The sequence below is a fragment of the Mytilus trossulus genome, chromosome 7 (genome assembly GCF_036588685.1).
Source record: "Mytilus trossulus isolate FHL-02 chromosome 7, PNRI_Mtr1.1.1.hap1, whole genome shotgun sequence".
In the NCBI taxonomy this organism is placed as follows: domain Eukaryota; kingdom Metazoa; phylum Mollusca; class Bivalvia; order Mytilida; family Mytilidae; genus Mytilus; species Mytilus trossulus.
In genome coordinates this window covers 57,173,629-57,195,567 of record NC_086379.1, presented here as the reverse complement: position 1 = coordinate 57,195,567, position 21,939 = coordinate 57,173,629, and the positions used below count along the sequence as shown (strand labels likewise).

At 31.3% G+C, this 21,939-nt stretch overlaps 1 protein-coding gene across 7 annotated transcripts in view; it reads left to right on the top strand.

Annotated features, from left to right (window-relative positions):
* The window catches only part of LOC134725390 (dual 3',5'-cyclic-AMP and -GMP phosphodiesterase 11-like), a 94,115-nt gene extending 72,598 nt beyond the window's left edge, over positions 1 to 21,517 (top strand). For all 7 annotated transcript variants that reach the window (XM_063589177.1, XM_063589180.1, XM_063589179.1 and 4 more), the window contains 9 exons: positions 3,285 to 3,392; positions 4,183 to 4,292; positions 7,244 to 7,331; positions 10,026 to 10,126; positions 11,971 to 12,048; positions 13,398 to 13,461; positions 15,269 to 15,343; positions 18,398 to 18,481; positions 19,594 to 21,517. In XM_063589177.1, the coding sequence (XP_063445247.1) occupies positions 3,285 to 3,392; positions 4,183 to 4,292; positions 7,244 to 7,331; positions 10,026 to 10,126; positions 11,971 to 12,048; positions 13,398 to 13,461; positions 15,269 to 15,343; positions 18,398 to 18,481; positions 19,594 to 19,794 (909 nt within the window). In that variant the 3' untranslated portion in view covers positions 19,795 to 21,517. The remainder of the gene's footprint in view (positions 1 to 3,284; positions 3,393 to 4,182; positions 4,293 to 7,243; positions 7,332 to 10,025; positions 10,127 to 11,970; positions 12,049 to 13,397; positions 13,462 to 15,268; positions 15,344 to 18,397; positions 18,482 to 19,593) is intronic.
* Positions 21,518 to 21,939: the final 422 nt, after the last annotated feature.

The window sequence follows — 21,939 nt, the reverse complement described above, 5'->3', positions numbered from 1 at the left end:
TATCACTGTGAAGATTCCAAATAACATAGTATTTTGCAAAAGAATTAAGAGTCTCTTATAGTGCGTCATGTATTAAACTTACACATACAAATTTTCACAAGTACTTTTTATTGTAAAACTGTTTTTATATATTTTATTAAACTTAGAAAAGTATTGCGTATTAAAGAAATCAAGATGTAAACAAATTTTATTAGCACTGTGTGTCCTGAAACATGTTGATGAATGCGGCTAGCATTTATTCATATTCCTCTGAAAAACTTGAAAAAACAAATTAAGTACGCTTATGGTAATCAGACAGGTTTATTGTAAAAGTAACCTTGAGATACCAGATATTGGTTATTGAACTTTGCTGCTTTAGGAATTCTCCATACTTGTGAAATATAAAAACCCCATTAAGTTCATTGTTACTACATAACAGATTAAATATAACTGAATATTTCCATTTTTCATTCTCGATCATATTTATAAATGCTTCAATATTGTTACATTTAAATAGTCAACCTAACATGGTGATTTAATATTTAAATCCATTTCAAGAGTTTATTTAAGTGATGGTTAAACCATATTCTCAGAATAAATTAACTTTAGGATTGTAAATTTTTATTTCTAAAGACATTAAATAGGTAACCTACATAAGTTTTCTCACACATAAATTTCTAAACTTGACATTTTTTATAAAATGATATCAATCAACATGTCTGTCTTTATTTTTGTTTTTGTACAAATTCGTTAAAACTATTGTGCAAGATTTATATAAGAATAAGGAGAAGCAGTAAGATTGCCAAAGAAAAAACTATCACTCAAGACCAGTTGATAAGGATATTTACTACATCAGGTCATAGTACAACCTTCAACATTGAGCCAACCCAAATTGTATAATAAGCAATACAAGATCCATTGGACAACAAGATGTGAAACAGATTAAAATTTATGGCTTGAATAGACTAATAACATTAGATAGAAAAATAAAAGTCATGTTAACTAAAAACTGGTGGGGTTAATAATCTATGTGCAAGCTGAACCCTCCCTATAACTTGGGGTCAGTGTTACAATGCAATATGAAAAGAAGAAAAAATCAATTGAAAAGGGCTTGTCTCATCAGATCACCACATAATTCTATCTCTTGAATGTGTTTTATTTTTAGCTCACCTGGCCAAAAGGGCCAAGTGAGCTTTTCCCATCACTTGGCGTCCGGCATCGTTGACTTTTACAAAAAACTTCTCCTCTGAAACTACTGGGACAAATTCAACCAAATTTAGCCACAATCATCATTGGGGTATCTAGTGTAAAATATGTGTCCAGTGACCCGGCCAACCAACCAAGATGGCTTATAACTCAAAAACCAAAGCAGTTAGAGCAAATCTGACATGGTGAAAAATTGTTTATCAGGTCATGATCTATCTGCCCTGAAATTTTCAGAAGAATCAGACAACCCGTTGTTGGGTTACTGCCCCTGAGTTGGTAATTTTAAGGAAATTTTGCTGTTTTTGGTTATTATCTTTAATATTATTATAGATAGAGATAAACTGTAAACAGCAATAATGTTCAGCAAAGTAAGATCTACAAATAAGTCAACACGACCGAAATGGTCAGTTGACCCCTTTAGGAGTAATTGCCCTTTATAGTCAATTTTTAACCATTTTTCGTAAATCTTTATCTTTTACAAAAATCTTCTCCTCTGAAACAACTGGGCCAATTTAATCCAAACTTGGCCACAATCATCATTAGGGTATCTAGTTTAAAAAATGTGTCTGATGACCAGGCCATCTAATCAAGATGGCTGCCACAGCTAAAATTAATACATAGGGGTAAAATGCAGTTTTTGGCTTTTAACTCAAAAACCAAAGCATTTAGAGCAAATCTGATCGGGTTAAATTGTTATGAAGGTCAAATCTATCTGCCCAGAAACTTTCAGATGAATCAGACAACCGGTTGTTGGGTTGCTGCCCCTGAATCGGTAATTTTAAGGAATTTTGCCTATTTTGGTTATTATCTTGAATATTATTATAGATAAAGATAAACTGTAAACAGCAATAATGTTCAGCAAAGTAAGATTTACAAATAAGTCAACATGACCGAAATGGTCAATTGACCCCCTAAAGAGTTATTGTACTTTATTGTCAATTTTAACAATTTTCATAAAATTTGTCAATTTTTATTAACATTTTCCACTTAAACTACTGGGTCAAGTTCATTATAGATAGAGAGAATTGTAAGGAGCAAGACTGTTTAGTAAAGTAAGATGTACTTACACATCACCACCACCAAAACACAATTTTTCATGAATCCATCTGCTTCCTTTGTTTAATATTCACAAAAACCAAGGTGAGCGACACAGGCTCTAAAGTTAAGAAAATGCTTTAGTCAAGACAGCATAAACAGGATTATCTGCAGTCAAGAAAAAACAAATGAGTAAAACTTTCTTTCCATTGCCTTTTTGTACTCTCACAAGATGTACATTGCAGAAACAGAAAATTTTCATTTCACAATGTGTATCAAATAAAGTAACCAATAATAGCCTGAGGTCTGGGGTAAAAAGATTTTCACATGTATTTTTACTTGACCATATATTCCTTGATTTTAAAGAGAGAGTGATAAATTAGTCCTGTAGACTTGGACTTCTGTTGAACTAAATTTTAATGTGCATATTGTTATGCATTTACTTTTCTGCATTAGCTAGAGGTATAGGGGGAGGGTTGAGATCTCACAAACATGTTTAACCCTGCCGCTTTTTTGCACCTGTCCCAAGTCAGGAGCCTCTTGCCTTTGTTAGTCTTGTACTATTTTTAATTTTAGTTTATTGTGTACAATTTGAAGTTTAGTTTGGTGTTCATTACCACTGAACTAGTATATTTGTTTAGGGGCCAGCTGAAGGACCCATCCGGGTGTGGGAATTTTTCGCTGCATAGTAGACTTGTTGGTGACCTTCTGCTGTTGTCTGTTCTATGGTCGGGTTGTTGTCTCTTTGACACATTTCCCATTTCCTTTCTCAATTTTACTTGCTGCAGCATCAGTAAATAAAAAATCTGTGGATTCATTAATATTCGTTGGATACCAATTTGTCTTGGTTTCATTAGTTCAGGTGAAGGGTGGGTAAACCAACAAACTCAGATTTTCAAAAAATTATAAAATTTCTAAAGGCTTGAATGCAGATATATGCAAAACCGCAAGATTTCTTGAATCCAAGACAGTTGATACCCACAAAAATAAAAACAGTTTTAAAATAAATTCTTGATAACAATTTTATATAATGCATTTATTCTTACCTTTTTCTTTCTTTATAGACATTATGTCGATGGTTATTGAGTGTGAAGAAGAATTACCGGAATGTGACATATCATAACTGGAGGCATGCTTTCAATGTGGCACAGACAATGTTTTGTATGCTCAGGGTAATTTTTTAAAGTTGCAGCCATTATATTTTAAAGCCATTGTTGTCACATGGAATTAACATTAAAAATTCTTATAGTGATTATGTAAGCATAGAGCAATCATCTTTGGCACAATTATGCTTTGAATGCTTTTTTAATGTCTCAGTATTATTACTAAGTAGCCAGAGCAGTGTTTTATATGGTCAATATTTGTAGAAGCAGTAGATATGCTATGTCAATGTAGAGGACATGGGCTTTCATTGCCAGTTTGTATGCTCCGAGTATGAGTATAAGGTAATGCGTTCTCTTTGCTTTTTTTCCTAAAATTAATTGTCAGCAACAGGAGAATCATTGCTTTGTATACCTAATAAAGATTATTTATAGAAGAGATATGTGTGCTTTTAATACTATCTATGCTCAAATAATTATCAGTAAGAAAAGATATTCTTTGTATGGCCAGATTTATTATCAGTTAGAGGAGTTAACCTTTCAGTGTTTTGTTACTTAAATGAACTTATAGTAGCAGGAGCTATTCTTTTGGCATTTTGTTTCCCTCGAAAATCATTATCATTATACAGAAATCATTTCACAAATTATGAAGCCAATGTTATAAATCATTGATAAATATTGATATTGAATAAGGAGATGTGGTATGATTGCCAATGAGAAAGTTATCCACCAAAGTTCAAATAAGGTTGATGTAAGCATATGTAGGCAACAGTACTGCCATATTTGACCATATATAAACATTTTCTTAGTAGTCCTGTAAAAGTTTAATATAAATGTATTAATGTTATAATCATATTTTTAGGTAGGACAAATGGACAATGTTTTGACAGATTGTGAAAGACTAGCCTTAATGGTTGGCTGTTTATGTCACGATTTAGATCACCGAGGGGTCAACAATCAGTTCTTAAACAGGTATGTACATGTCTAGTGAAAGACTTTTAACTTTTGTTATTTGCTGTTTAAATGCCAAACATGTAGTATTAAGTAAAAACAGCAAATGCTAGTCAGTTGACTGGGCTTGGCCTACGAGATAGGTTGACAGGTCTTGCTGCTGACTTTTTGAACTAGCACATAACAAGCTATTATTTGAACTTGGAATTATTTTTAATTGTGGAATTCGCATAATTTCTTGGGCCTTTTTTTTTTAATTAGTTGGTTTACGGACAACTAGTGTCAAAGGTTAGGGTCGGAGGAGGTAAAAAAAATAAAAATAAAATAGCAATCTTAGATTTTTTTTTTGTTCACGTATAACTGTTCTGAAAAATTTGAGTCGGAGGAAAAAAAAAAAAAAAAATGCTGTTCATTCATGACATTACAGGGGTTGAGGAGGAGAAATAGTTTAGCTCTTATCTTGATATGCTTTGCATTTGATGGATGGATGTTCAATTGTTGTTTAATGTCTAGTGGCTAATCAGATGCATAATTAGGATGAGAATATGATAATGAGAAATGAAATGCTAAACTGACACACTGAGCCAGAATTTAAATGTGCTAGCTCACAAGGTAACAGTTCCCCCAAAGATATGTTACCTTACCCAAACACATTATTCTGACTCCTTTAATAATTGCAATTGCAGCGTGCTTGGCGAAGAAGCAGCAGATACCAATTTTTAAGTCTTTGATTTGACCGGGTCAAGGTTCAAACCCAAGATCTCTCACTCTCCAGGTGAACACAATGGTGGCGAAACTGTTTGTACCTTGACAATGGCAACATTTTCATCAGCCATATTGTCGAATATGGCATCGCCGATTGTTTGCTTAGGTTTGCATTTGATAAAAGTGCTCTCAGTACGTTGACCATCAAAGTTAATATTCAACTGAAAGTAGATGAAGCCGTCAGACTCCATGGTCCTCCCTCGTTGGGTTTTTGAATTCGTCTGCGTCATTTCGAAGCTTTTCAAAATACGCCGTTCACAACAAACGCTTTATTGACACAGACAAAACGTTTTGGAACGCCTCGGATTTTTTTATTCACAGCACTCGAAAAATCAGGTCGGCGGAATAAAAAACAACACGAAATCAAAATTTTAATTTTATTTCACTTTTAAACAAAATCGGGTCGGCGGATCCGTAAACCAACTAATTAAAAAAAAAAGGCCTTGTGTTTGATTTTTTTTTTAAATTCCATGTTTATTCGTCATCACAATGTTTTGAGCAGTGCATAACACTTTCCACACAATGTATTTTGTAAAAATAGTCTTGTGCACAGCACAGTACATTCTATGGAAAATATACTATATGTATCTTATTTGTAATAGAAAGTGTTGTGCATGGCACAGAACATTATAATACAGAATAAACATGGGATTCATTAAAAATTTCAAGCACAAGAAATTTTAGCAAATTCCATAATAAAAAATAATTCCAAGTTCAAATAATAGCCTGTTACATTACAAATCTGACTCAGCATGTCTGTCTAGTACAAAGCATGGTTGATATTCACATCCTACATCCTGAATATCATTTAGATTTCTGCTTGGCAATAAACAGCAATCCAGCCATTCATTTGGGAATCTATCTTTTTTTTTTCTTGATCAGAATTTCTATGGCTTATAAGTCAGTACTGCATTAGATGATTTCAGTATTTTTATGCACTGTGTGAACATAGAATGTTTAAATAACACTTTTTTGTGCTATAATTTCAAAACATATTAATATACATGTACATGTAATATTAGAGGTAGATATGATATGCTATTCCAAATTGATTACCGGTGTCAAATTTGTCATTAACACTTGCTGGCTTTTTTTTAGATCACAAAAATAGCAACAGACAACCATCTATCTTGACATGGATCAGTTTGAAAATAGACTGATCCAATTACTAAATTAAAGTATATGAATGCCTAAGAATGTAAATTTAACACACTAATTACTTGTACCGGTAATATTTTATTGATTCACGCAATATTTCAATAGACAAACTAGCGTCATCGGGTGCATGCAGCCATCCAGGTGAAATCGGAGGCTGATAAGAATTTTTTTCAGCTTATCATATATTTTTTGCAATTTATTACCAATTTTATTGTGTTATGCAAATGGTATTACCAGTAAGTTCAAGATTTATTCCTTTGGTTTATGATAAAGCCGTTTATTCATCTCTATCATTGAGTCCATCAGGTTCAAGAGTACATAGCTGGTGCATCAAACATATCTCTCTCTGTTTTCTACTTTGTGATTCTCCATTTCAGTGGGTCTCTACCATTTGATAGTTGACATTTTCCAAAGAATGTCCAGCCCTAAGAGGTGTCCCTTTTTTTGGGGTATAAAATAACCAATGTTTATCTAATCTCATGTAAAATTTGATTTCTATTTCACCAACATATTTCAAGTTCATTAATCAAGAATATGTATACTTTTCCTGTTTTACTACTTTGCTGATTCAGTTACTTTTTCTGCATGGTTTGTAAAACCTTATTTTCCCCATCTTTTGTTTTTATGCCCCACCTACGATAGTAGAGGGGCATTATGTTTTCTGGTCTGTGCGTCCGTCTGTCCGTCTGTCCCGCTTCAGGTTAAAGTTTTTGGTCAAGGTAGTTTTTGATGAAGTTGAAGTCCAATCAACTTGAAACTTAGTATACATTTTCCCTTTGATAAGATCATTCTAATTTTAATGCCAAATTAGAGAAAATTATTCCAATTTCTCGGTCCACTAAACATAGAAAATGATAGTGCGAGTGGGGCATCTGTGTACTGTGGACACATTCTTGTTTCACCTTAGATTTAGGAGACAACTGTATTGTATTTTAAGCTCCAACAGCCTCAATCTGTGATTTGATGGTCACAAATTATAAAGTTTACTGGCAACGTGTTAGCCTCTTGTTCCTATTGCTAATATTTAAATAGGTAATATCTTATTTCAGGTCCATGTCTCCATTAGCAGAATTATATTCCACATCCACATTAGAACACCATCATTTTGATCAGTGTATTATGATACTCAGTACAAAGGTTAGTCACAGATATTTACCTTGTAAAGGTGATTTTATTTGAAAAAGCATAAAAAAACTTGAGAAACCTCCTCATGGGAAAGTCATATTACTGATGATATCAGATGGTACTAGTGTGTATTCTGTTCAACCTGAACTTTGATTTTTATCATAGTATGTCAGCTTCCATGTTTTATAAGCACAATTCATTAACAGATGAATCTATTATATCTTCGTAATCTGGAAATGAATATTAGGAGAAAAACAAACCCAGAATATTCAATTGAAAATATATAATATTGAAAATTTTTAGTGATTGCAATAATTTTATGGGTAGAAGATTAAGGTTTTATACTATTTTCTGTTGTAATTGAAAAGGTCACAAATTACTTTTTCCAATATTATCAGATATCAATTTCAATTAGTTTTGAAAGTCTCTTTCTGAATTCCTACGAGTGCAATGCAATATAATATTATTGCAGTTTTATTAATAATTTGGGAGTATATATAATACTTCATTATTTCCAGTTGATTGTTTCTTCAACATATAAAATTCACATTCAGTAAAAATAAATATGTCTTTCTCCTGAACAACAGGATAGCTTTGCCAACAATTTTTTTTTCAATTTATAAACTTTTTATCTTGGGAACACCCATGAAAACCCAAGTGTACTTTGATAATGCTTACCAAATTTTTTGCGCAATGAGTAATTGCCCTTTATAAGATATTTTAGTAAAAAAAACTATAGTCAGGAAATGAATTAACGAATAAAATCTACAAATAAGTCAATAATAGCCCTTGAAAGACTTTTACCAAAGTTTTAATTTTTTGTTGATACCATACTTGATTGAAAGAAACTGTAAAAGGTAAAATGATATGCAATGCAAGATCTACAGAAATTCAAATATGACTGAAATCATTAGATAAATCCTTATTGGAGTTATTGCCCTTTAATAATAATTTTTATGCTCCATTTATGGGCATTATGTTTTCTGGTCTGAGCGTCCGTTCTTTCTGCTTCAGTTTAAAGTTTTGGTTAAAGTTTTTGATCAAGGTTGTTTTTGAAAAAGTTGGAGTCCAATCAACATGAAACTTCCTTATGATATGATCTTTCTAAATTTAATGCCAAATTAGAGTTTTACACCATTTTCATGATCCACCATAGAAAATGATAATGCAGATGGGGCATTCATGTACTTGGGACACATTCTTGTTTTTGACTAATTCAAATGTTCTTCCATATCACAAAAAATCTTATTAGATTGTTATAAAAAAAAATTGTAAACAGAAAAAATGATAAGCAATACCAGATATATTTTTGACAGGACACAGATTCAGGCTTTTAGGTGACGCTTGTTCTGAAGACTAGCTATTAGTCTATGATGAGTTTCAAATTATTCAGAGTTCCAGAGTTATGGGCATAGATTGTTAAAAACCTAGGCATTTTTTTTTAGAAGTTCTTGCTAAAAATATCACCTGAAACTTTATAAAAGTGTCACAATTTATAAAACATTTCCTCTCTTTTGATGATTTTAGTATAAGTCATTCCAAGGTTAGGTACTCAAATTAATTGAAAAACACATTTTTTTTTAAATTATGTCTTACAATAACTCAAGTCTACTTTCTAGAATTCTTGAGAAAGTTTACACCTGTATTTATTAATAACATGCATTAAAAATGTACATACATGTTTAAAATATTATAAAATACCTTATTATAATTAATTGCTGAATTTACAGAATTAATTTTGATTCTCCAAAATCATTTGAAAACCAATTTATTTTATTTTTTCCTTGTCAAATATTTTTCTATGATTCCATATTATGGAATTTATATGTCACAAATGAAATTGAAATGGAGCTAAGTTACAGCGAGCATGATATTATTGTCATGAAATATTGATAGAACCGAGGTCAATGTCATCTCAAGTATCACTTATTTAAGTTAATTTACATCCGTTAGGTTGTATTCTGTGCAATAATTGCTCTCCGGGGAATAGTTTTTTTTAAGGAAACAGTGAAAACAAGTTTTAATCATGTAATGGAACCATTTTTGTGGCGACACTAATTGTTGTCTTTAATAACAGATTGTTATAACGATTTTAAATAATGACTTTAAGAACATTGGAGTTCAGTCAGATATTTTTCTAGAGCCAATGTCAGTTTTCATACAACTGAAAATATTCAGGAACAAATTAAAGTGGAATGTTGATGTGGTCATTATTTTTCTCATTTGGAGATATTTTAGTTGACATGTAGTATTGATTAATTCCTGCTTGAAAGGTAGATAACTCATTTTGAAGAAATAAATACCCCAATAAAATACTGATAAATATATTTATATTTGTTTGTTTAGCAGGCACATACGGCAATAGTCAGTGCTTTTTGTCCCTTTACTTTCAAAATCTGTTTACCTTTCACATTTTCACCATCTTCTTTAAAGCCAAACTTGGCAGGAATAAAATATCTTTTTCATTTGCCTGTTCTAGCCTCATCACAAGTTGTATGTTTATGTTTGTGCTTATTTGGGAAATTCAACTTTTGTAGACTCAGTGCGATATAGAGTTTAACCTATTGTATGTACATACCTCTAGATATCTTTGAGTTATTTTTTTATTTGCTATCTAATGTACTCAACATTTTTAATACATAATGTTACACCTTATGATAGGTATTAAACTTTTTTTCATGAATATTGACAATTTCATTTTTCCAGGGAAATGATATTCTTAGTAGTTTAAAGCCAGACGAATATGAACGGGTTATACAGTTATTAGAAAGTGCCATCTTGGCCACAGACTTAGCGCTGTATTTTAAGTGAGTACAGTTATTAGAGAGTGCCATCTTGGCCACAGACTTAGCGCTGTATTTTAAGTGAGTACAGTTATTAGAGAGTGCCATCTTGGCCACAGACTTAAGTGCTGTATATTAAGTGAGTACAGTTATTAGAGAGTGCCATCTTGGCCCCAGACTTATCGCTGTATTTTAAGTGAGTACAGTTACTAGAGTGCCATCTTGGTCACAGACTTAAGCGCTGTATTTTAAGTGAGTACAGTTATTAGAGAGTGCCATCTTGGCCAAAGACTTACTGCTGTATTTTAAGTGAGTACATTTATTAGAGAGTGCCATCTTGGCCCCAGACTTAGCGCTGTATTTTAAGTGAGTACATTTACTAGAGAGTGCCATCTTGGTCACATACTTAAGCGCTGTACTGTATTTTAAGTGAGTACAGTTATTAGAGAGTGCCATCTTTGCCACAGACTTAGCGCTGTATTTTAAGTGAGTACAGTTATTAGAGAGTGCCATCTTGGTCACAGACTTAAGCGCTGTATTTTAAGTGAGTACAGTTATTAGAGAGTGCCATCTTGGCCACAGAATTACTGCTGTATTTTAAGTGAGTACATTTATTAGAGAGTGCCATCTTGGCCCCAGACTTAGCGCTGTATTTTAAGTGAGTACAGTTATTAGAGAGTGCCATCTTGGTCACAGACTTAAGCGCTGTATTTTAAGTGAGTACATTTATTAGAGAGTGCCATCTTGGCCAGACTTACTGCTGTATTTTAAGTGAGTACATTTATTAGAGAGTGCCATCTTGGCCACAGACTGAGCGCTGTATTTTAAGTGAGTACAGTTATAAGGGAGTGCCATCTTGGCCACAGACTTAGCGCTGTATTTTAAGCGAGTAATGTTTATTTCATGAAGTAATTACAGTAACAGTTCTTTGTTTTGATTGTTCCATACTTAAAATGTTTATTATAAAACCATCAACACATTTTCTGGTTTGCTATCTGTTTATTTTGTAGAGAAAAAAGGGTAGAAATGAATGTTAATTGTAAATTGCTCATCTTAAGATGCTGAAACAAATACAATGCATATGTCTCATTCCCCAATTGATTGTACTAATGGCATAAACAAACTTAAATTATTGTCTCTAAATTAGATACCCAAAATTAGAGCAGATTAATCTTTAGTTATTGTCTTAAGAAACAGTTTTACTTGCTTTGAAACCACCAAATTACCAATTGACAGTGGCAACTTTCAAATAAATATTTTCCTTGTAACAAAATGATATCTATTTTTAGACCAAAAACTTTTTTCTTTCCTAAACCTTAAAAATTTTGAAGAAAATTTTCCAAACAACAACATTGTACCAAATTGTCAAGGTTTATAACTTGAAATGTCCTATTTTACAACATGTCTGCTTTAGATCTAAAGTTGCTTTCTGTTGTCTTAACTTGCACATTTCTCCATGCCCCATAACTGCCTCTAAGCTCTAGTATTACACAATTCTAAAATACTTTGCATATGAGCTAAATGTTTACATACAAACTAAGAGGTTGTTGTCCCGGAACTAAATGGTATTAAACTCCTTACATTCAAAGCACTTTTGAGTCTTTTATTGATTTTACCTCTACCATGATGCTCAAAACCCAAACTTTCAAAGCATTAGAGGTATATAAATACCTGAATGCTAGGGGGAGAGGGGGGCTTATTAACCAAAAGTGACAAAAAAATAGCTTGATTTATCTAAGGTCATCATTGCCTGAGAATCATGTGAAGTTTAAGAAGACAGTAGTATTTTATGATGGTGGGAAATCTTTTGTTTATCAAAGGAATTCAAAAAATCATATTATTTAACAAATTTAATTGGTTTCTTTTAGATTTAGAGGTGAATTTTTCCACTTAGTTGAAGATAAACAAGCAGATTGGAGCAAAGAAAGTGATAGAGGTTTACTCAGGTTAGTGCTGAGTATATAAAAGTGATAGAGGTTTACCTAGGTTAGTGCTGAGTATATAAATGTGATAGAGGTTTACTCAGGTTAGTGCTGAGTATATAAAAGTGATAGAGGTTTACTCAGGTTAGTGCTGAGTATATAAAAGTGATAGAGGTTTACTCAGGTTAGTGCTGAGTATATAGAAGTGATAGAGGTTTACTCAGGTAAGTTCTAAGTATATAGAAGTGATAGAGGTTTACTCAGGTTAGTGCTGAGTATATAAAAGTGATAGAGGTTTACCTAGGTTAGTGCTGAGTATATAAAAGTGATAGAGGTTTACTCAGGTTAGTGCTGAGTATATAAAAGTGATAGAGGTTTACTCAGGTTAGTGCTGAGTATATAAAGTGATAGAGGTTTACTCAGGTTAGTGCTGTGTATATAAAAGATTTATTTAAGGAATGACTGTAATATTTTTTCTGTCTATGAAGAAATAACAAAAAAAATGTGGTGCACACTGAATAAAGCGTGTAGCGGGTTATTTAACAGTGTGCACCACATTTTGTATGTTATTTGAATAGACAGAAAAAATATTACAGTCATTTCTTATAACTTAATTCTAAATTCCATTTTAAACCGTAGAAAAACCATGAAAAAACGTTGATGACGTCACAGTCATATGACTAAATTATGTCTGTGGGCTCATTACAAAATAACGTCAGCCAATCAGAAGACGTGTTACATCCAAAATTAAATTATTCCAGTTTAAAGTCAATTTAGATTTAGGTATACTCAGATAATATGAAAAAATAAGAAGATATGATAGTATTGCAAATGAAACACCAGAGACCACGGAAATAGAAGTAAAAAACTATAGGACACAGTATGTCTTTACAGCCAATTTCATTTGATTGTGTAGGCAAAGGTAATATCTTTGGTTAGCTTGATTAATAGCTGAACCATGAAGTAATTACTAGGTTAGGTATACAACCCTCCTTTGAGACTATTTGACAGATAACCAATCTGTCTGTCTGTTGGACTATGCTACTTCGAAAGAAGGTTAGTATAACTAACCTGATATTACCTTTGTGTACACACTCAGTGAAATTGGCTGTAACATTGTCTTAGGTAGAGATTCACTCAGACTAGTCTTAAACAATCATTATGTTATTTGGCTAATCTTTCAAATTATCTGAGACCAATTTACCAAATCCTTTGAAATGCCATTGATACAAATTAGTCCTTTAGAAAAAGTAGGAAGAATTCAGGTTTTTGACTTTTATATTGGTTTTCTTGCTTTTGTTATACCCTCAGTTGGTTGTCACCAATGTATCTTGAGAGAAGATATTAATGAATAATAAATTGTATGATTATAGGTCCATGATGATGACAGCATCAGATGTGTCAGCTATTACAAAACCATGGGAAGTACAGAGAAAGGTCAGTAGTAATAAGATGATAGTCTTGAATGTGTCGGCTAATAGGGGGACAGGGACTCAAATCAAACATTTAAAGGAATTTCAAAAGGTTTATAAAGACTTCAATTAGACACCTATTTCTTGCTAGGATTTCAATTAAAAGTTTATAGACCATTAATATCATGATAAATCTTAAAATAATGACTAGACAGGAAATATTTTGTTGTTGTTGAAAATTAATGAATCAGCATTCATTTCATCAGTCATGAATACCTCAACTTTTGTTTTTCCTCAAAATCTGATGAAAACAGGTTAATTTCTAGTGATTGCAGGACCAGAAATATATGGCAAATGTGGTTGAATTTTAGAAAATGTTGTCAACTTTCTCATAATTCTAGCTGTGTTTGATCTGTTTGGGACTTTGTTAAAATTTTAGGTTCATCAATAATGATTATATTTCACTATCTTACAAACCTATTCATCAACTTGAAACTTATTTTTGCCCCACCTAGGGGCATTATGTTTTTTTGTCTGTGCGTTCAGTCTGTCTGTCTGTCCTTCTTCAGGTTAAAGTTTTTGGTCAAGGTAGTTTTTGATGAAGTTGAAGTCCAATCAACTTGAAACTTAGTACACATGTCCCATATGCTATATGATCTTTCTAATTTAAATGCCAAATTAGAGTTTTACCCCAATTTCACGGTCCACTGAACATAGACAATGATTGTGCGATCTGGGGCATCTGAAGACTATGGACACATTCTTGTTTATCTTGAAACAATGGGCTTAACTTCTTTCAATCTACCAAATTAATCATCTTCATGATGAAAAAAAATCAATTGGAGTAGATCAAATTCATATAATCTGCCAGTAGAATAAGCATAGATTTACTGCATAAGCTTTTTATATCAATTATATACAATTTATAATTAATATTCTATAAAGTGCAGGTTTATAGGATTAAGGAACGTACCACCTGCTGTTGTGTAGATTGTATTCCTAATTAATTATCAGGTGTATTATTCACTTCCTGTTGAAATGAAAGTAGAATCAGCTGTATTTGTGATAAGACAGATTAATGATAGTAATTGATAAATAACAATGCAGGTGTAGGATGGTAAAATAACATTTTGTTGATTACAATTTGATGAAGTAGGCATGCTATATTTGACACAGGTGTACAATATTGTATTAATATATAAGTTCTATCCATTCAATATGTACCTGCAATTATATAATCTTGTGGATGGTAATGTTTAGCATATGTCTAGCGTGTTGAAGATTGAATATTTGATTGTAATACTTGATTGATCGATTGCTGTCTTGTTAATGTAAAGCTCTCTCATATTTTAAAAGTCTGCAAAAGACATGTTAAAACATACCTATACCACTTAAAAAAGAACAAATTTGACCCAAAATCATATACACAGCAAAAACACATGCAAATCACAGGAACAGCACTTGTATTGCTGTTCTTAATCTCAAAGGTATAGTAAAGGTATAGTTAGGCCTGCAAACACCTTCCCTTACCATACTGAACGTTAAGACGACCATATATGCATAGATTTGAACCAAATTCTTTGTAAACTGATGTCTATGCCATTATAGTGATTTGAAGAATAAACCCACATTTAACAATATACAGTATTTTATGTATGACACAGAAACATCAAATGCCCATCCAGTTCAAACCTAAAGGAAACTATGATGGTATACATGTTATATGACCTCTTGTATCTAAACATTAACAAAATACTAATTACTGTTATATTCATATATATTTTAATTTAGGAGACCTTATAACTTTCATTCTGACTTTTCCTTATATTTAGGTTGCAGAATTGATAGCTAATGAGTTCTTTGAACAAGGAGATTTAGAAAAGATACAGTTAAAGATAACACCAATGGTATGTAACGTCATAGCCTTTTGGAACTACCTGATTCATTATAGAATTCATTGCTTTTTTTCATACAAAATGAAAGAATGCAGTGACCTTCATATTTTGCATTTTAGTACAGAACAGCTTCTACCTAATAGTGTAATTGGTTTGGTTTGGTTTGGTTTTTTTTTTTTTTTTTTTTTTTTTTGTGATTGTCACTTGCATTCATTATGTATTAATTAACAAAAACACAGCTTTTAATAGTAATATTTACAAATCTTTGAAATATATGAAATAGATATTTTATTAACAATTTAAAATCTGACCGTCATATTTTAAACACAAAACTTTGGCAGAAATTGTTTAATTAGTCAAAAGCTAGTGAGTATCATCCCATGTGCAATCAATTATATGTCATATAAGCTGACATTTTCAAAATCATGATGTAGATTTCATTATTGATTGCTCATAAAGTAGTCATCAATTTGAAATAAATATTATACATGCATATCATATCATTACGATAATAGTTTATTATTGTATATTTCTATTAATTATTCATTTTCATAATTTACATTGCAAAATGTCAACTCCTTTTTATACGACCGCAAATTTTGAAAAAATTTTCGTCGTATATTGCTATCACGTTGGCGTCGTCGGCGTCGTCGTCGTCGTCGTCGTCGTCCGAATACTTTTAGTTTTCGCACTCTAACTTTAGTAAAAGTGAATAGAAATCTATGAAATTTTAACACAAGGTTTATGACCATAAAAGGAAGGTTGGTATTGATTTTGGGAGTTTTGGCCCCAACATTTTAGGAATTAGGGGCCAAAAAGGGCCCAAATAAGCATTTTCTTGGTTTTCGCACTATAACTTTAGTTTAAGTTAATAGAAATCTATGAAATTTTGACACAAGGTTGATGACCACAAAAGAAAGGTTGGGATTGATTTTGGGAGTTTTGGTTTCAACAGTTTAGGAATTGGGGGCCAAAAAAGGGCCCAAATAAGCATTATTCTGGGTTTTCGCACAATAACTTTAGTTTAAGTAAATAGAAATCAATGAAATTTAAACATAATGTTAATGACCACAAAAGGAAGATTGGTATTGATTTTGAGGTTTAGGTCCCAACAGTTTAGGAATTAGGGGCCAAAAAGGGACCCAAATAAGCATTTTTCTTGGTTTTCGCACCATAACTTTAGTATAAGTAAATAGAAATCTATGAAATTTAAACACAAGGTTAATGACCATAAAAGGAAACTTAGTATTGATTTTGGGAGTTTTGGTCCCAACAGTTTAGGAAAAAGGGGCCCAAAGGGTCCAAAATTAAACTTTGTTTGATTTCATCAAAATTGAATAATTGGGGTTCTTTGATATGCCGAATCTAACTGTGTATGTAGATTCTTAACTTTTGGTCCCGTTTTCAAATTGGTCTACATTAAGGTCCAAAGGGTCCAAAATTAAACTTAGTTTGATTTTAACAAAAATTGAATCCTTGGGGTTCTTTGATATGCTGAATCTAAAAATGAACTTAGATTTTTTATTATTGGCCCAGTTTTCAAGTTGGCCCAAATCAGGGTCCAAAATTAAACTTTTTTGATTTCATAAAAAATTGAATAAATGGGGTTCTTTGATATGCCAAATCTAACTGTGTATGTAGATTCTTCATTTTTGGTCCCGTTTTCAAATTGGCCTACATTAAGGTCCAAAGAGTCCAAAATTAAACTAAGTTTGATTTTAACAAAAAATAAATTCTTGGGCCTCTTTGATATGCTGAATCTAAACATGTACTTATATTTTTGATTATGGGCCCAGTTTTCAAGTTGGTCCAAATCAGGAACTAAAATTATCATATTAATTATTGTGGAATAGCAAGTCTTTTCAATTGCACAGTATTGTGCAATGGCAAGAAATATCTAATTTCACAATATTGTGAAATAGCAATTTTTTTTTTAATTAGAGTTATCTTTCTTTGTCCAAAATAGTAAACAAGAAATATCTTATTGCAAGATTTTTTTTAATTGGAGTTATCTTTCTTTGTCCAGAATCAACTTAAATCTTTGTTATATACAATATACAATGTATATTCAATTTTTACTACCAACTGATAAATTTAATTATATATTTACCATTCAGTGATAACAAGCAGTTTTTTTACATCTTAATATTTTATGATGTATTTAAATGAGTAGTTATTGTTGCAAACTCCATTAGAATATTTTAATTGAGATTAGATTTGGAATAAGGGAAAGGGGGATGTGATTAAAAAATTGGGTTCAATTTTTCGTATTTGAAATTTCATAAATAAAAAGAAAATTTCTTCAAACATTTTTTTGAGAGGATTAATATTGAACAGCATAGTGAATTGCTCTAAGAGAAAACAAAAATTTTAAGTTCATAAGAACACATTCATTCTGTGTCAGAAACCTATGCTGTGTCAACTATTTAATCACAATCCAAATTTAGAACTGAATCCAGCTTGAATGTTGTGTCCATACTTGCCCCAACCGTTCAGGGTTCAACCTCTGCGGTCGTATAAAGCTACGCCCTGCGAAGCATCTGGTTCAAATTTTAAAAAAAAATAATGCCATTTTACAAATATAACTGGCTGTACAAAGTACGTGAATAACTTTGTAAATGAACAAAGTGTAAAAATACTGTGGATTCATTTATTTTCGTGGGTATCAATTTTCATGGATTGCTGAAAACTTGCATATTCGTGGTTATTTTATTTCGTGGTTTTGAAAATCTCTATATATAAAGCCTACTGAAAATATTATATTCTTTGAACATTTGAATTCGTGGTTTACCTGTACCCACGAAACCCACAAAATTGGTATCCAACGAATAAAAATGAATCCACAGTAGTGTTGTTTCATTATGTTGTTTGAGAAATGAGAATTCAGTCAAGGCTCATCAACGTTGAATGGTTTCATAGTTTTCAGCTGAAGTAATGCCATTTAAATAGAACATTTGCATTATCAAAATAGCATTATGACAAGACATCTCTCTGTGTCAACAACGTATTGTATATTTAATCCATTTTTGTACTTATTTCCATTTATATTTTTTTATCTATTTGAAGGATATGATGAACAGAGAAAAGAAAGAGGAGTTACCTAGAATGCAGGTTGGATTCATCGATGCCATTTGCATGCCAGTATATCAGGTGAATAAGAAAAGAAACTTGATTAGGAGTTCATTGTAAAAATTTTACCCCTTTTCACAATGTATTGTCATGCAAAATATTTAAAGAGTGAAATATATACTGTGGATTCCTTATTATTCATTGGATACCAATTTTTGTGGGTTTCGTTGGTATTAATAAACCAGGAATTCAAATATTCTACAAATAATTGACTTTCAAGAGGCTTTTCCTACAGAGATTGGCAAAACCGGGAAATGAAATATCCATACAAATGCAAGTTTTTAGCAAGCCACGAAAACTGATACCCTCGAAAATAAATAAATCCACAGTACTAAAGAAGTTTAAATGGAAGTTAAAAATAAAATATATCAATGGCTAGTTTGGCTTTTTTAATCATAGATGGTCCGCAAATAGTAAAAAAATAACATATGGACCTTAGAACATATATTATGCACCTAGTTAAAACTCTCTAATCCTATCAAAATGAGATTAGGCCATTTATAATGTACAATTGTATACATCATAAGACCTTGTGAATTGTTATGAATCTGAATTGTTTTAACATAAACCAATGTGGCGTAAATCAAAATGAGACAACATCTAAAGATAATCAAAAGAGTGACAAAAGACATGACTATGGTTCTGATATTTTGTCAGACATTTTGTCATAATGTTGATCATAATAATCTTCCATTTCAGTTTGTCAAGTTTCAGTATTCATATATTTTAACATTGCAGAGAGCTCGGATAAATACATGTCATATGTATGTGTCCCACTGAGCCGAGAAAACTTTACATTTTGAATGAGATTACTATTTGAGATTTAGATGCAGTCAAACAAACCGCTGGTTTCCACAGAATTATCTTTGTGTTATAAATAAAATTAAATGTACTTCATCACATATTTTCAGTAATTACATTTTCAAATAAATGTATTGATGAGATGTGTACTTTGGTTCGTGTTGTTTCTTATTTATTATTTATAACTGTTGATGTAAATGTCTTTTGGTTTTGTGAGTCTTTGTTTAATCCTTGATTTTGATTGTTATTGTCTTATAGTAAAAAATCAACTTTTTATAATTATTTCAATAGTTACTTTCTTTATTTGAATGTATTCAAATCTTCTATTCTAGGCAATTGCAAAGGTGTCCCCCAAATTATCACCTCTCTTAGATGGTTGTGCTAAAAATAGAGATAACTGGTTACAAGAAGCACAAAGTAAACATGTTCAGGACCAGTGTGGAAGGGAAAATGAAAGTAAAGATTTATGTGAAAGTGAAAGAAAAGACAGAAAAAGGAGTAATGGCCATGATGAAAAAATGGATGTTAGCTGATGACAACTCCTGTTCTATTTATTGCATTTAGTCCCATTTTCTTCTCAGAATTCCATAGTTTTTTGTAATAATATAATTAGTACAAGTATTTAAAATGGCATTAGAAGTTAGATTCTTCCAAATATTTTATTTATATAGTCTAATCAGTTCTTTTATCATCTTACGTGTAAAGGTGATTGTTAAAAACCTTTTGCATTTATCTTTTGTCTCAAAGAGAGACAACTCTTACTGGATCTAGATTTTATTTTCATATAAAACAGAGTTATCTGTTCATTGCTATAATTTTTCTTTCATTTATTCTGATTACAGTAAGATGATAAGATATGACTGTTGGATCATCCTTAACTTTATATTTATGCAATATTTTGATACATTTATAATCATCTAATAGTGAGAGAACATTTTCTTTCATTAGAATGCCTCATATGTAATGGAGGGTATATCTCTTGGCAATGCAGTTATTACTCAGAATATCTACCTAAAACTATTGTTGATATCTACCTCTTTTTTTGTTGATTTCATTTTTTTACCTCATTGAATTGGGGGAAACAACTATATACTATTGAAATAAAACCACACAATCATTTAGTTAGAGCTAGTCTACATTACATAGTGACTTGGTTAATACTTTTAGAAAACATTGAAAATATTCTTTTCCAAGTCTTGCCTCATCTTTGAAAACAATAGATCAATTTTAAAATAGTTTTCAGAAAAAAAAATGTTTTAAAAAAATGACTTCCCTTGTAGGTAAAGCTGTCTCGAATCATATTTTGAGTGTTAAGACCATTCTGGTGTTAACTTGACACCAAGCTTCATTAGGTTATGCTACTCTGTGTTCAACATTTTAGGTTTCTTTCATTTTCTACCTCCTTATTGTAGAAATACTATTTTTGAAGCTGATCAAATTACAAATGATTCTGAAATTTTGGTGAAACTACAAGTCACTTTGAGCTGGGTATAATTTTGAGCTTTAATTTAGATATATTCAAAGTTGATTAATACCTGCTTTAATTAATAAAAGAACCAAAATTATAAGAGAAAAAGATCAAAGTTAGTTTAGTTATTTGATTTAATTAAGATGTCAATCCTGCAAAGAAATCTTCAATTCTAAATATGAAGAAAATGATCTGGATTGAAAAATTTCAGTTATTTCAAAATTATTCATCCACATCACACAAGTTTCTTCCGTTTTTTTCTCTTACCTCTAAGTCTGTGGTACGTTTAAAATATATGTCGATTTTGTCTGACAAGGCTGTTGATGGTAAATCCTGAAAAAGTTGTTGCCAAAGAGAGAAAATGAATGATCATAATTTAATCTTGACAAAGGCAACATATTCATATTTAAATTCAGTGGCGAATCCAGAAATTTTCATAAGTGGGGGCCCATTGACTGACACAACTTTAGTTTTATGAATACAGAAATTTTATATTTTTAATATGGCAACATTAGGATAATCTACATTAGATTTGTTCATAGAGTTTTCATATTACATATCCATAGACCATACTGCAATTGTTTAATGCATAATTTAATGTAGAAGATTAACTGTGATATTATTGTAAATACAGATTTTTATGTCATGTGTAAATTTTGAATGTAAAGTAGTGTAGATTAGTTATTTTTAAAGGATCTCCTATTTTTTTTTAATCTTTGTATAAAGTGACAAAAACATAGAATTTATAGATCAATGAAACAGCAAGTAATTAAATATTAATTTATGATTACAGGAATACATTTAAAATTGTAATAAGGTTTTGTATACATACCTTGCACAGAAATAGAAATAAAGGATTTGGTAAAACAATCTATTTTGTAAGATCAAAAAAACATATAGAAAAAATAATTTAACACAAAGTTCTTGAGATTTGAACATTATTTTAGCAAGTGGAATAAAACTAAAGATTAATATGTTTATCATTAGAAGAAAAAATATAGTATTGGCAGGAAAATGCATAAATATAGAATAATAGGTAGTTTCGTTTTTGATACGGACTATATCACGTGGAATATCTAGACGAGCCTGTTATGGTGAGTTAAGATATTCCACATGATATAGTCAGTATCAAAAAAACGAAACTTCCTACTATTCTGTTTATCGGTAATTATGACATCACGCAATGTATTGCCAGTACATTGATACTCGA